At 40.3% G+C, this 15,164-nt stretch overlaps 1 protein-coding gene across 1 annotated transcript; it reads left to right on the plus strand.

Moving 5' to 3' along the window:
* Positions 1-6,533: 6,533 nt before the first annotated feature.
* LOC139343448 (adhesion G protein-coupled receptor E5) lies at positions 6,534-14,936 on the plus strand. Its single transcript, XM_070981110.1, has 19 exons — positions 6,534-6,894; positions 8,635-8,715; positions 9,020-9,190; positions 9,292-9,444; positions 9,587-9,733; positions 10,112-10,234; positions 10,377-10,420; positions 10,521-10,625; positions 10,846-10,999; positions 11,120-11,242; positions 11,350-11,537; positions 11,655-11,819; positions 11,921-12,115; positions 12,383-12,600; positions 12,709-12,769; positions 12,855-12,946; positions 13,202-13,370; positions 13,454-13,549; positions 14,065-14,936. Exons 1-19 carry the CDS (start codon positions 6,864-6,866, stop codon positions 14,104-14,106), a joined length of 2,358 nt encoding a protein of 785 aa, XP_070837211.1. The 5' UTR covers positions 6,534-6,863; the 3' UTR covers positions 14,107-14,936.
* Positions 14,937-15,164: the final 228 nt, after the last annotated feature.

Raw genomic sequence — 15,164 nt, forward strand, 5'->3', positions numbered from 1 at the left:
AAATTGTTGTTCCACATTTCACTTGATAAGAATAATTCTCAACACTGAAAATGATCTCACACCTATTACGGTCTCTACTGCCCTAATCTCCACCACCAAGAAGAATTTTTACAGATTTTGTGTGTGTGTGTGTGTGTGTGTGTGTGTGTGTGTGTGTGTGTGTGTGTGTGTGTGTGTGTGTGTGTGTGTGTGTGTGTGGTGGGGGTTGCACATTAGAGGCAGTCTTGCATTTACCATTTACAGGTTTTGAGAATTAACAAGTAAGGTGGTGCTGATGTACATTAAATATTAAAAGGAGGCAATTGAGATAATTACACCCACTGGACTTGTGATGTTTCTAACATTTGCAGTTAAATTTGCAGGTAGATGTCCTTGGGTGATGGTGTAATGCATACTTTTTCCACTAGATAATGCTCTTTCACTATGACAAAACCTTCACAGTGAGCGGCCGCACACCATTTTGTTTTGGCATTAACTTCAGCTAAATCTGTGGAGCTTTGAGGCATGTTCTTACCAAAACAAAGTGGATTAAAAGCTTTTTTTCTCTCTCTTTTTTTTGGAAGGAAAAAAAAACAAATAAAAAATAGAAAGCACAGGAGTGGATCTTGGTATCACTCCCAAATGGACTGAAAATCTTTTAATATCTGGCTAACACTAAGCAACAACTAAACCGAAGGGTTTAATGTTTTCTAATTATGTAAAAATGTGTTTCCATGATTGATCATTTATCTAAGGCCTGTATTTCTATCAAGCCAGAGGTTCACCTATAAGTCAAAGTGTTCAATTATAGAGATGCCTGTAATTTTTAGGGTCGTAAAAAGTCTGATATGACCTTTAAACACATTTTGTTAAAATTAGAGGCCACAAATTAACAACATTTTTCAGTGTCAGTAAGCCTTTGACTGTGTTTTTGCTGTGTTGTTCTCAGACAATAAAAGACCAAGAGTCCTTTTCACAGCAGTTAAAAAGTGAAATGAGAGTATAATAGAATCTACTTCATTCAAAGCTATTATTATCCTCATGCATTTATGAAGGGAATAGCCCCTTGTTGTGCCCGGCTCGCTCAGGAGCATAACAAAGAAAGGAGGTGCAAACAGTGACAGCTTAAGTTACCAAATAATGTGTTTAAAATAGCAAACTAGAAGGTGAAGTCAATAGTCAGCAGTGAAAGATGGGTGCTTGAAACTTTAGGTGCAAATCTAAAATATTTGTAACATGAACCATGGATAAACTAAACATAAACAAAACCAAACTGAGAGGGGGAGAGAGGAAGCCAGCGTCTACAAAGGCTCCAAGCAGATGACAGCAATCCCTCAATGGAAGGTCAAAAGGGTTGATCTCTGTAAATGGCGACTGGCAATGATGGTCCAATATACACTTCAAAACACTTCCCTCTCAACGACTGAATAATTTAACCGGTGATGATTAAACTCATGCGAGAAGAGGCTGACAGGATGTAGCAGCAGCACCAGTTTCACTTGCACTCATCCGCATCTTAAAAGGTTTTTCACAGTGACGAGCTGCAAGAACAGGAGTGAACCACAAGTGACAGCAACTTGACAGTGAGGTTAGTCAGCGGGGCCACCACAGTCGAAAACTATGGTTATACCCCGCTAACCATAGCAACCAAATCAGTTTTTGTTTTCTGTTTATTTGATGCTGGCAAAGGATCTTTATTAATGGTCTTCATCTCGCACAGGACGAACTTCACTCTGGCCAACAACTTTGCCAATGTAGGTGGCAAACTCACGCAGACATTGAAAGCATTCAGACTTTGAACATGAACTGTGAACCCTTGTGTCACTGAACACCACAACATATTCAAAATAAGCTGCACACCCTGTTATACCAGCCAACACCTTGCTCATAAGGCACTCATAAGACATGTTACCCAAAAGCCATTACCGAATAGGAAAACAACCCCCATGATGTGATGAAAGATGGAATTTCCTTAGCCAATAACCTTTCAAAAGGTCTAGTTTATTCACAAGTTTTGCACCTCCCACCTGATCAATGCATTGCTGCATGGGTTTACAGTCAGGTTTGGTGACATGTGTGCAAAATCTATCTGACCAATCAGCCTTATCTGCCCATAGACATGCAGAGGCCCACAGAGGAGGCTGGTTCTGCTATCACATGTTCTAACATGTGCTCTACTTCCTTCTTCGTCTGCTTACACTTTCACATAGGCTGAGCATCCCCCACATCTATGCCACGCTCAATCAAGCAAGTGTTAGATGGTGTATCTGAGAAGAGACTGAGTGTCTGACAGGAAACTCAGCTGATGTGCTTCAGGTACTCTGAACAGTTGAGCCTCCTTGTAGAAATAGGCTCAGATGGAACATCAAAATCTGAAGGCACAACTCCAACTGTGGCTACTGACCTTAGAGACTGCAACGTGAGACTGTCGGTGGAAAACCAGTCACGTTTTATCTCAGAGGCATAGTGAACAGAGTGGTGGGCCTTAAGTTTACATGACACCACTGCACTTTCTTCCTTCTCTCTGGTGCGTATATGAAATATTCCCTGTCTGACATACAGCCTTTTACTGTGTAAGGCCCACTAAACTTTGCCTGGAATGATGAGCCAGCCAACAAAGCCAGCTCCTTCAGTTTCTCTTGTGTACAGCTGAGATTTTTGTGAGCAGTGCTACAGGCAGTATGCAGTTGGTGGGGAAAAATCATTTACATAGTTCAAGAAACGATCAGGCATTCGTGGAATAGTTAAAATTGTCAACACCATTTAAGCAGCAACACAAGAGGTTTGCCAACTTTGTCACCACTCCCTCCACTGTGAAATAAAATTCGACTCAAAAGTGTGGGAGAGTGAACTACGTGAATGCAGTTCCTCTATACGCATGCAAGCTATTTTTTCTCACCTATATAAAGGAAATATCATTTTGCACATGCATTTAGAACACAGGGGCAGGGTGAGGCACGCTGCATTCAAAAGCATGTGCTGGGTTATACGCTTTATTCCACTTTCCCTTTGACAGACAGGCAACAATGTTTTATGAAATGTTTTGCAAAAAACACAAGACCTAAAAAAGAGATAGACTTAAGTAAAAGAATAGAAATTTTAAAATGTATCAGACTAAAACTAAAACTAGTTTGATAAGTAATTACTGTAGAAACAACAGCAAAATAAATATAACTTTGGCAAAAATCATTATAAAATCACGTTTTAAAAGTCCTGATAACAAAGTTTTAATCTCCTGACCTGTACCACTAAGAAAGGACGCTGCAGAGGATGTGAAATAACGGTCATGAGCTCATCCTGTCAGAGGGTAGATTAGAACAAATTCAAAATCAGCTTGACAATATACTAGTATTTGTCGAGTTGCTAAAATGGGTTTTAAATTCTCTCTCCTGCTTCTCTTCAAGTGAAAAGTTTGGCTGTGGCTTTTTCAATTTCAGTTCAAGCAGATATGAAGCAATGAACTTCATTCTGCTCTTGGCCCATTTAGAGAAAAAACGCCACGGAAGGAAAAAAGGGGAAATGGAATTTTGACAGTAAAACTATTTCTAAAGGTTTGCAGACTTTATAGTCCAACAGAGGAAAAGTCCCACAAGAACAGGTAGGAGAGAAGAAAGTGTGACTTTCTGACTTTATTTTACTATTTAGACCCGTCATCCTCTCTCTCTGCTGGTAGGCTGGAGGGATCTAACAGCTCTGCAGGCAACACCCTAAAGTGGATCATGAACAGGCATAACATTACAATACAAAATATGTTTTCAAGGTAGGTTGACCATGACTGTTGCTGGCGCAAGAGACAGTTACGATAAAATGTAATCGCCATTATTATTATACAGCCACTTTTAACGGCCAAATAAACGTGTACGTGAAGGGACTTCAACATTATTCCACGCTGCAGTAGCCATAAGGATTACATCATCAAAGCAGCAGCTCGGAAATATTTATCACTGTACTTCAGACAGCAGCTTTCTGTGAAAATAGAACATTTTGAAATGACTCAGTCATCACTGAAAGACAGAGTGGTTTGACTAGACTACTCAGTCTCCATTCTGACCTTTTTGCTCAGGGTTTGTCAGGAAGTTGTTGAGACAGCTGGGCTACATTGAGGTCCCTCCTTATTGTTTGAGAATCCAGAAAGAAACAAAAAGGAAAACAAACACAGCCAACACAAAACATCCAAAACTCTATATGTGCACTATCTTGGTACAGGCAGGAAGAAGGTTGTGAGATAACAGGATAAGGCCTGGATGCTTGCCATGATCATATTGGCTGGAAATCAGGCATTGAAAAGACGCAAGAATTAAACTGTAGCGAGACACAAAAGTTCAGTTAGCCAACTCAAGTGGAACAGATTCATTATTTGAATACAGAGCATGTACAGCGGTGATATTTGGCATCTGGGCTCTGACCTCAATACTCCTCGCAAGGATTCCTCGAGCTCAGCACATCTGAGATAGGGGAGTGATCACAATACCCCCCCCCCCCCCCCCCCAAAGACATTCATTGCACTCAGAGCCTGACACTGGTTGTAATGTGGATTCTATGTGTGCATCAGCTGGTGCTCAGTTTAAATGGCTTAGCTAATGGCTTACTATACTACTACTACTGTATAAATAAACTGCATTTTGTTGTCTTTCCATAAGACTTCACTTACACTGTAAACTGGATTATGATTAACTGTGTGAAAAAGAGTGCAGTAACATGTTGTCTATCTGTTTTATTTACTCCCCTCCTGTTTTATTTAATGCCCTTCCTGCCAGCACTGCAGCATGTGCTGTGCAAGCTGTCACCAAAAACACAGGGTATTGAAAGCCAGTGCTCACCTTACATAGTACACAGTGTACTATAAGTTAGTGTGCTACAATGGAAAAAGTCCCCATCTGGTGTGTCAACTTGAGTTCCACTTTTTGTTCTTTGTGTGTCTTCATAGAAGTAGTGCTGGGTGTCTTAGTGATTTAGATGTACAGCGTGTTTCATGTAGTTATTCACAGCTTCCTTTTAAAACATCTCTGATTTCCTATCTTCACAGTCTGCTTTCTAATGCTGTCTTTGTTTCATTCTGCAAACAAATGTTCATCCGCCAGTATCTACCCAACCCAACTGCTACAATGCAACTACAGACAGACTGAACTGCAGGACTCAGTGCTACATTACTTTATCAAACATATGTCATATACTATATACCCACTTATTGACTGCATACCAACCAAACATTTTTGATGATTATGCCACTCTTGAAAAAAAATGCGTCATTTTGTGTAAGTATAGATTAATTTTGACGACACACAGTATAGGCTTATTTACAGGCAGGGGTTTTTTTATTTAGAGGTCATCCTAATGTCAGTACATTTCAAGGTCCCTCTGTGGGAATGCTCTGTCTCACTGCCAGTCCCTGAAGGCCTGCTGTCTGTCACCTCCATGTTCCCAGACCCACAAAGTTCAAAATCCACCTCATTGTTTAGAAGTGTGAAATAATGCCATAAGCACCCTGCCCGTCAGCGAGCCGTGGAACAATGAGGCCAGACCTGAAAATGACCTTGCCGCTGTAAGCTGGAAACAAGAAAAGTTGCTGAAAATTTAACAGTTTGCTTTGTTCCATTAGTTGCTCTTATAAATGCTTACACCATGTTGGCATTTCCCCAGATTTTTAGAGCTCAAGTCAGTACAACCCACGCAAGGCTATATGGTATAGGGTGGTGGCGTCTTGTGACACTGGCTTCACCATCAAAAATGTGTGAATAGGAAAGGAACATTATGCAATGCTTCATGCGACTGGCTTTCTCAGAAGTGTATTTCCTCCGAATGATCACAATCATTTGACTGACACTTTCAAAAACTCAGTTTGATAAAAATCTTGCCTTAGTAACAGTTTGCGCTGCGTTTGTTCGGTGAACTTTTATTTGTTTCGCCTGCCCTTTTATTGAAAAGTGGTGCAGCTGGTGTGCCTTGAGGGAATTGAACATTACATATAAGTACTTGTCTGTTCTTTGTTCACTTCCTACTAAATGAAGCTCAACATTGTCACCATTGTTACATTGTCTCAGACAGGCAGACTCAGGCAAAAGCTATATATGTGTCATCACCATAGTTAGTCGGGTGAGTGCTAAAACATTGCCTACTGGAAGGTAAACCTACCAGCAGGACTTTGGAAAACAATGACCAGTCTCAAAATCAAAACTCTATCTGACCCCCGTCTGTCCCCTTATCAGCAAGTCCAACTGAGAGGAAAGATAGAGAGAGATGGGCAAAGACAGAGAATGAAAGCAAGAGAAACAGTTTCAGTGTTACCTATGTAAAAACACAGCTTACTAACACACAGTTGTCATGGAAATAGAGTCGAATGAGTTGACACAGTCATTTCCTCTCACTATAACCACGCCCCAAAAAGAGCAGAAGTTCCTGAAAACTCCTGACCGTACTCCCCTCCAATCCTCAGTGGCTGAGCCTGACTGTGAGAGAGAGAGAGAGAGAGAGAGAGAGAGAGAGAGAGAGAGAGAGAGAGGCAAACCCCTCCCCAGAAAATCGAGTCATCTCAGCATGTCACCTCTATAGTGAGAGCAGACGAGGACTGAAAGGGGAGAAAGAGACAGGCAGAGTGAGAGAAAAGAGAGGTCACTGTATGAGATGAGAGACTACTGATTCCAGCATTTCTATATATATTCTATGTGCTGGTATCAGCATATACTGTAGCGGCTTCTTCCACACCCATTAACTTGACTGGTGGATACAGATTTTTTTTTTTTTTTTTACCCCTTAGCCACAGAAACAACTGGCGGAACTTTGGAAAAAGAGGAGAACTGCCCAGCAAATGTAACGAGTACTCAGTTTTATGCTTTGGTTGTTTGAACTTTCCTTATATTAATCTGGACAGTGTCTCCCGCTTCACCATGGCAGGCAGGTGGAACCTCCTGATACTGGGTGAGTCACATCTGTCATCCATTTGCACAGTAGTTGGGATGGAAAATCATCTGTTGAGAAAGTTTTAAAATGTTATGCACTCCAGGGAGAAGGGAAACTAACTTGCTGCAGTAGCCTGCAAACTTTTAGGATACTATAGGTATTTATATGTGAGAACACTTTTTCTCTAAGTTAAAATCTACCATGAAATTGTAGGCAAAATGGCAAAGGTTGTGTTTACACTTTTGGTATTAAAGAAAATGTACAATACACTGTAAGTAAACATTTTAAAGTGAATAACTGTCTAATAATGTTGATCAAAGTGTTGTGCCGAGAAATCTGAAATGCATTATCAAAACAAATAAAAATAAATAACGGCAACAGACAAAATCAAAACAATTGTACACACGACTTCTTATTTCTAAATTCATCATTATTGTCTTTAACATCTTCCCCCTGAGATAAAATCGGCCTGGAATCTAAAGTCTTAAGCTGGCAAAATTATAATAGCGACAAAGCCAAACTGTCACGGTTCTTAATGCGAGCCTCTCTGCAGCAGTCAGAGCCTGAAGCCTAAGTGCTGAAATTCGGAGAAAAGGAAGGAGAATGATGTTGAACACAGCAGTTTTTCTTCAAACAACCCACTATCTGGGCCCCTCTGCACAGAGGACCTCTGTTCTTCTGCTTTTAAAGTGATATTTATATATGATGAGCTCATCCCCCAGCACCCACATTACTTGTCGCCTGACAGCTAAAGCAGTCATTCACATCTGCCCTCAGAGGAAGAAACTTTATGTGTTGCCATGAGTAACAACACTGATTCTGATTCAGCACTGATTCTATCTTGTGCCACTAGATCTGAAATCACTGAAGCAGCTCATGGTGTTATGATCTTCTTACATATCCTCTTATTGAAGGTTAGTTCAGCATTATTTAAATCAAATTCTCCCTTGAAGAGAATGGTTAGTCCTGCCAAACCGCTAAAAACATGCTGATCTTACTTTTCCTATACTGTATCTTGTCAATTGTTTTTACAGAGAACTACTTTCTGCCAAAGGTAAAACAAACAGTGAAACTGTTGACAGTGTTTTCTTATAAGTACAAAAGTTCATTCACCTCCAGTGTATTAGTTTTCTTGGGCAGCAAATGTCTTCAAATATCAACAAATAATAGAAAAACTATCTGCATGGCCAGATACCCATACTGATAACTGGGAATATGTGTCTTTGATATTGGATTAAATGACCCTCAAATTAACAATACAATTGGAGGAGTATACTGAATTAATTGTGTGACCTGACAGTGGAAAAAATAGCGCAACTGGACACTTTCTTCCTGTTTCCATACACTGTATGTTAAACCCATCTGGCGTCGTTTAGGTGACCACAAAGGACTGACTCTGCACTCTTGCAGCCTGAGGATGTAATGCTTTTTTGTGCTTGTGCCATGCCATCTGATGTTTCCTCACACATAGGAAGTAGGAGTTCTCGCCCATGTGTTCATTATGAAATGTGGTGCACATGCTGTTGGAACAATCTGAGGAAATGAGGATAGAGAAAGAGGGACGATACCTTCTCTCAGAACACTGATGGTGATTATGTGAGGGCAAACTAATCCTTTAATGTCCCGGTAACTACACTTAACCACCTCAGAATGAAAAAAAAAAAGGAGTTGGGGTAGATTAAGATTGGGTTCCAGTGTAGTGGATGTTGCATTAATGTGCAGAAGGTGATGACTGACACTCCGCTGCTTGCTTTTCAGCTCTGTACCTCTCCTTCGTTGTGGTCCTGTCAAAACCATCCTGCCCTGAAGGATTTAATCTTGAGAGGCAAAACTGCATTGGTATGAAAAGCAAACTCATTTTAACAAATAACCCACCATGGACAAACAGCCATGTTGTGGCATTTTTTTTAGGTTGTTTGTCATAGATTGCTCATATATATGTGAAATCAAATAGTGTGTATTAATTGCATTTGAACTGTGTATATTACCTAACTTTATTTTGGATATGAATAGAGTCTGCTGCAGTATTAAAATTTAAGTTAAGTTAATCTGAGTTCGGATCCATCACAAATATTTATTTGCTCAAACACTTATTTGAGGATGTGATATCAACCTTCTTTACACTCCTGTGTCCTTAATTAAGATGACGATGAATGTGCTGTTGACGATTACGATCCTGATTATATTGGGCCCTGTGGAGAGAATGCGCTCTGCTTCAACACAAATGGCAGCTTCTACTGTCAGTGCGCTGATGGTTTCAGATCATCAGTGCAGACGGTGAATTTTTCAGCTGGAACCTCTGCCACGTGTAAAGGTACTGTAAGTTATACTAAATCAATGAAGGCAGAGACTCTGATCGTAATTTTAATGACGTTTTCTACATATTAAAATCCTGTCTTCATCTTTTATTTTAAGATATCAATGAGTGTTTGGAGGGCAAGGACCTCTGTGGACCTAATGCAATATGTCATAACGCAATTCCACATTATTCCTGCGTTTGTGATGATGGATTCATTTCCTCTACTGGAGTGGAAGGTTTTCATCATGGTGACAATGTGACATGTGCAGGTAAGATGCTTATCAGTACCCCCTCTTCACTGCGCTGCAGTGGCACGATGGATCTCTTTATGTGTTCAAGGTGAGAAAACACTGATGGCTGAGTGATTTTCTTTCTCCGCCGTTCTTAAATGTCTTCTGCCTGTTCATATAGATATTGACGAATGTGAAGAGGAAAAGGTTTGTGGTCAGAATGCAGCATGCATCAACACACTTGGTGCTTATCACTGTGTCTGTAATGCTGGCTTTGGACTGAAATCTGGCAAATCTAACTTCTCCAGAAATCAGGAGCAATGTGAAGGTGAGGGCTCTGACACGATCCTGCAATATGCTTAGTTTTTTGAAAAAAAAGTTGAATTGATTTTTGTTCTTACTTCTAAGTTAACTGATTTTAACTTCTGAATATTAAGACTATAAAAAATATTCTTTGCAGTATAGTTTGGTTACAATGCACAACATGTTTTTAATGAGTAGGCAGAAATTCTAGCAGAAATTTTAAAGCTGGTTGGTTTCATGAATGGCTGTCCTGTGTTTGGGTTCTGCCTGATCTGCTTCACATTTTTTTAAATGCATTATCTTTAAAAACCTATGAACGTTCTGGTGGACCAGGATATTTTCTTTTCCATTCGCACTGACCAAAACACACAGTGTAACTCTCCTTCATTTGTTTCCATTTTAGACATATGTATGATTGATAAGACAATCTGTGGAAATGGAACCTGCCACCGTGGAGCCAGTGGCCATTACTGTGCATGCCACTCAGGGTTCACTAACTATGGCAAGAAAGGGTCTCACTGCACTGGTAAGAACACAGCAACACTCAACTGTTTCCAGCATCCATTACCGAACCATTGTTTGCTCAGAAAATATATAGCCAAACATTTTCAGGAGGGCTATGGTCATCAGCAATACATTTAATGAAACCAAACTTCCTGTTTCCTCAGCATTAAACTGTAATGTTTTCAAAGATACGGACAGTCTGACAGAGGTAAAGAGACATCAGAAATAGTTTTCTCACACTTCAGCATACATCTAGAATTTCTATTGTTTCATACTTCTGTTTAATTCTCTCCAAATTGATCTCCTAGGAATTTCATGTTGCACATGATCTCATGATGCAGTTGGAAAAAAGCTGCCTGGAGCTTACAGAGAGTGAGAATCCAACAGTGCTGAATGGAGATGACATGCTGAAGGTATTTCTGCACATAATATGTAAAAGAGCCCTTGATTCTTCACAACCAGCACAGAAAGCGGAAGTTCCGCCCCCCAGATGTCTGTGCCTCAACTTTGCAGACTGTTTATGTTGACCTGAGGTGGTATGCAGCCTGAAAGTCTGCCTCGGTCTGACTGTCTCCTGTTTCTCTCGGCACATGCTTCTGTTGATCCTCTACCCCTCCTCTCCTGTGGCTGTAGAGACTGTTGTCTGTAATCGACAAGCTCTTGTCCAGTGGAGCCTTGGAGGATAACAGGAAAGTCTCCGCCTTTCTGGACATCGTGGAAAATGCTCTGAAGCTCATAGGACCTTTCATTAAGCCCCCTGGGACAACGAGATCCTCCACTCACACAGGTTAAAAATAAACTGACTGATAGTGAAGCAGCTGAATTTGGCTTTTATGTCTTCGCTTTTGTTTCTCATTCCCATTCCCATTCCCATTGAAAAGCTAATCTTTGTATTGTACGGGTCTAGAGCTGGAGCTACGGGTACATGAGGGGGCTGACATACCCCAGGGACCTGTGTCTTTATCATCCAAACAAGCCCAGCTGGACATCCTGCTGGAGACAGCTGCTGGAGATCCCTCAAATTACCCTGGTAATGATCATGCATATAATTAACACATTTGTAACCACGTTCGTTACGATGTAGATGACCTACGAATGTCCACTTAATCCGGTATTGTCCTGCTATGATTGTGAAAGGCTTTACAACAGTGTACCTGCTGAGCTACGCAAACCTGGAAGACTCTGCAGACGGCTTCTTTAATGGAATGAAACAAGTGAACCAAAGCTTTCAAATCAACTCTAAAGTTGTGACTGTTGCAGTCAGTAACAGCAACACAAGCCATCTCGAACAGCCAGTCAAATTAACTTTCTACCACCTGAAACAGGTAGTGTGTGGTTTGTTATTAAGGACAACAATCTATCTCTGCAGAAAAATATCACTTCTATAAGTGTCAGCTCTATGTCTCTTCTACAATAGTCATTATCTTTATCTTGTTTCTCAGTCAAATGAATCTAACCACGCATGCGTGTTCTGGGATTCCTCTGAGGAAGGAGGAACATGGTCTCCTCATGGCTGCAGTGTGGTGAAGTCCAACTCTGAATACACCGTGTGCTCTTGCAACCATCTGAGCAGCTTTGCTGTGCTCATGGCACTCCATGACATAGAGGTTAAAACTCTATATGATGAAAATCATGTCACAGAGTTTACTGTCAAAACTTCAGCCCTTTCCTGTCTGCTGTAATGTAACCTTTATCTCTCTCCAAACAGAACAAGTTTGAGTTGCAACTGATCACCTGGGTGGGTTTGTCCCTTTCACTAATTTGCCTGTTCATCTGCATCCTGACATTCTCGTTGATCCGCTCCATCCAAAGCCCAAGAACCACCATCCACCTGCACCTCTGCATCAGCCTCTTCATTGCCACCCTTATCTTCCTTGCAGGCATCTCTCGCACAGAGAACCGGGTAAGTACTTCTGTAACTGCTTGCACAGTCAAAATGTCTGCAGTGTCCAGATGAGTGCAGTAACATTTCAGACACCTATGCATACAGCAGAGGAATAGATACTGAATAACTGCACAGCTACTGAATGATTTATGCGGGAGCTGAAGATTTCTAAACAACAATTCTGAAAGTACTTTCTCCGTATTTCTCTCTCTCCATTTCTCAGCATCTTTTGTCCTTTTTTCACTGCTGTCATCCTGATCCTCATCTCTCTCCCTGCTGCATCAGGTTGGCTGTGCAGTGGTAGCAGGACTGCTGCATTTCTTCTTCCTAGCAGCATTTTGCTGGATGTGTCTGGAGGGTATACAGCTCTTCAGGATGGTAGTCCTGGTCTTTAACACCAACGTCAAAACCCTTTACATGATGGCAGGAGGCTATGGAGTCCCAGCTGTAATTGTCGGTATCTCTGCCATAGCTAATAGCAAGGGCTATGGCACTGAGAGATAGTAAGTTCCCTCTACTGATGTTGATCTTGTTTTAATTTTAATTTATACTTGGATCCAAGGTTATGTTGACATACAGTCTGCTCTATTAACTCTGAATATGCATTGCAGTTGCTGGTTAAACCTTGAATTCATCTGGAGTTTCTTTGGCCCTGCCTGTGTCATCATCATTGTGAGTAAGAAAATAATTACTGAGAAAAAATTCCTAAAAACTGACATCAGTGCTTTTTTAAAGACTCATCTCCGTTGCCTTTCAGGTGAACGTTTTCTTCTTTCTCATCACCGTCTGGAAGCTGGCACAGAAGTTCTCAAGTTTAAACCCTGACCTGGACAATCTGCAGAAAATAAAGTGAGTCAGCACAAACACAGAAGCCAAGCTGCCTGCAGCAGGCTGTGTATGTGTGTTTGGACAAGGTGTGCATGTGTGTGTAAGTGTGTGAGCATATATTTGCAATGTGGAGCTACAAATTTTCTATTTTACTTTTTTCCCCACTAAAGATGAAGGCGCAAAAATGTTACTCCAGAAAAAAGCAAGGCCTTTCCTGTGTCAGAGTGTTTATGAGCCTCAGATTTGACCTGCGTGTATCTTCGTTGCCTCCTGCAGGGCGTTCACCATTACTGCAGTGGCTCAGCTGTGTGTGTTGGGCACCATGTGGATCTTTGGTTGTTTCCAGTTTGAGGAGGGCACCATAACCATGACTTACCTATTCACCATCTTTGGCAGCCTTCAGGGGGTCATGCTCTTTGTCATGCACTGCCTGTTTTCCAAGCAGGTCGGTCACACTCCTCTCAAAAATGAAGAGCAAACTCTGCTGCATTTTCAGGTGTCAAAACTCAGTTTGTTCTCTGATTTTAGGTGAGGGATGAGTACAGAAACATCCTGTCCAGATGTTGTGCACCTAGGAAGAAGACTTACTCAGAGTTCAGTTACTCACAATCCAGCAAAGCTCATGTAAGTAGTTATTTATATTTGATAAACTGTATTAGTTATAGTTTTGCAGTCCACATTCAGTCACTTCATTAGAATGCAACATAGCAATGTTCTCAATTACACGTGATACAGTGTGATATATATATATATCTATTTATTTGCTTATTTGGCTGCCGTTCAAAAACAAATATTATCTAAAGGGGGTAGAAAATGACCATATTTACTCATTGTTAAATAAGATGTTTAATGCTCACACAGTAAAATTGAATCAAACACTTTGCATAGTTTAACATTTGATCTGTAATGACATCGCTTCCACTACTCAATGGGCTTAAGTCACTGGAAGATTAATTCTGGAAACCTTCCAAAACCAAACACATAGCATCTTTTCCAGGGTGTGAAGGTGACAAGGTATTATAGGAGGTGTGAAGTGCGTGTGTATCTCGGTGACAGAGCAGATCCTCTCCTGGAAATGAAAGAATACTGAAAGTGTCTGTCACCACTGATTTAGCTTGTCGCTCCTCTGTGGTTCTCAGGCTTCCAAGAGCACCCAGGACACGGGAGAGTCGCACATGTGAGGAGCTAAACAGTGACGTGGGAGCAAAGTCTGATTTATGTCCTGAAGACAGCCATCTCAGACATACGGCCAGCCACTGCCCTGCCATTTATAGCCAATGCATCTGTTTGCTTTACTGCAAAATGTTGTTGTAAATAGAATCTTTCTATTTTGTTTTCTTTACCTTTTTGCGACTGGTTTTTGTATTCCAAGCCATTTAAATGCCTGTTGGTTGTAATAATTTAATATAAATGAAGGATTTCCCTCAAAATGACAAAATAAGAAATGACATTGTACAGTAAGCATTACCATCATGTTGTTAAAAAAGCATGATTTAAGCCTCTTATTTTATCTACAAATGCTTTGATTTTTTTCATAGGTGGAAAAAATTGACTGATTTTGGACCAAAATATCAAAATGATAGATTTTATGATGACCGTATAATGTGGCTTGTTAGGTCCTCCAGGTACTTTATTCAATGAGCAAAGACAATCTAAAAGACATGTCAGAGGCGAACCTTTTTTTATATATGTATATAACTTGTCCACCACATTTGAATTGATGTTATCTCAATACGACCAAGAAAAGAAGGACAATTTGAGAAAGAAATGTCTTTTAAATGTATGTTTGTGTATATATTGCTGGGCAATTCAATGTGTATTACAGTAAGTGACTGCATTGCTGCTCCATTCATTATGTTGTAACATGTTAAATGTATTATATTTAAATATTTGATTAGAATTGAAAGAGTTTTTATTTCCCAAGTTCAGATAATAAATGTTTTGAAACTTGAATGTTCAAAGAATATCTCACCTGGAAGCTTTAAATTAAAGAATTATTTTGATATACCCCATGTTTAGGTCTCCCCTCCACTGTCCTATTTTATTCAAGACATAGAATAAATTAGTTTTGAACAGCTAAAGGACAAATACATCTTTTTCTTTAAAGTTTTTTTTTATGTGAGACATTCAGCAGAGATAACAACAACACTAACAAGGCCTGAGTGACGTAAGGAGTTTTGTTTAAGCACAAACAGAATGTCAATGCCAAACCAATGCACTAACAGTAGTTTCTTCCTTT

The sequence above is a fragment of the Chaetodon trifascialis genome, chromosome 15 (genome assembly GCF_039877785.1).
Source record: "Chaetodon trifascialis isolate fChaTrf1 chromosome 15, fChaTrf1.hap1, whole genome shotgun sequence".
NCBI lineage: Eukaryota > Metazoa > Chordata > Actinopteri > Chaetodontiformes > Chaetodontidae > Chaetodon > Chaetodon trifascialis.

What these genes read in the sequence shown, in the direction of transcription:
- LOC139343448 (XM_070981110.1), top strand. Translation starts at nt 6,864, where the DNA reads ATGGCAGGCAGGTGGAACCTCCTGATACTGG. An exon ending in TGAGAGGCAAAACTGCATTG is followed by an intron (nt 8,716 to 9,019) that starts GTATGAAAAGCA and finishes TCCTTAATTAAG; the next exon opens with ATGACGATGAATGTGCTGTT. An exon ending in GGCTATGGCACTGAGAGATA is followed by an intron (nt 12,601 to 12,708) that starts GTAAGTTCCCTC and finishes TATGCATTGCAG; the next exon opens with TTGCTGGTTAAACCTTGAAT.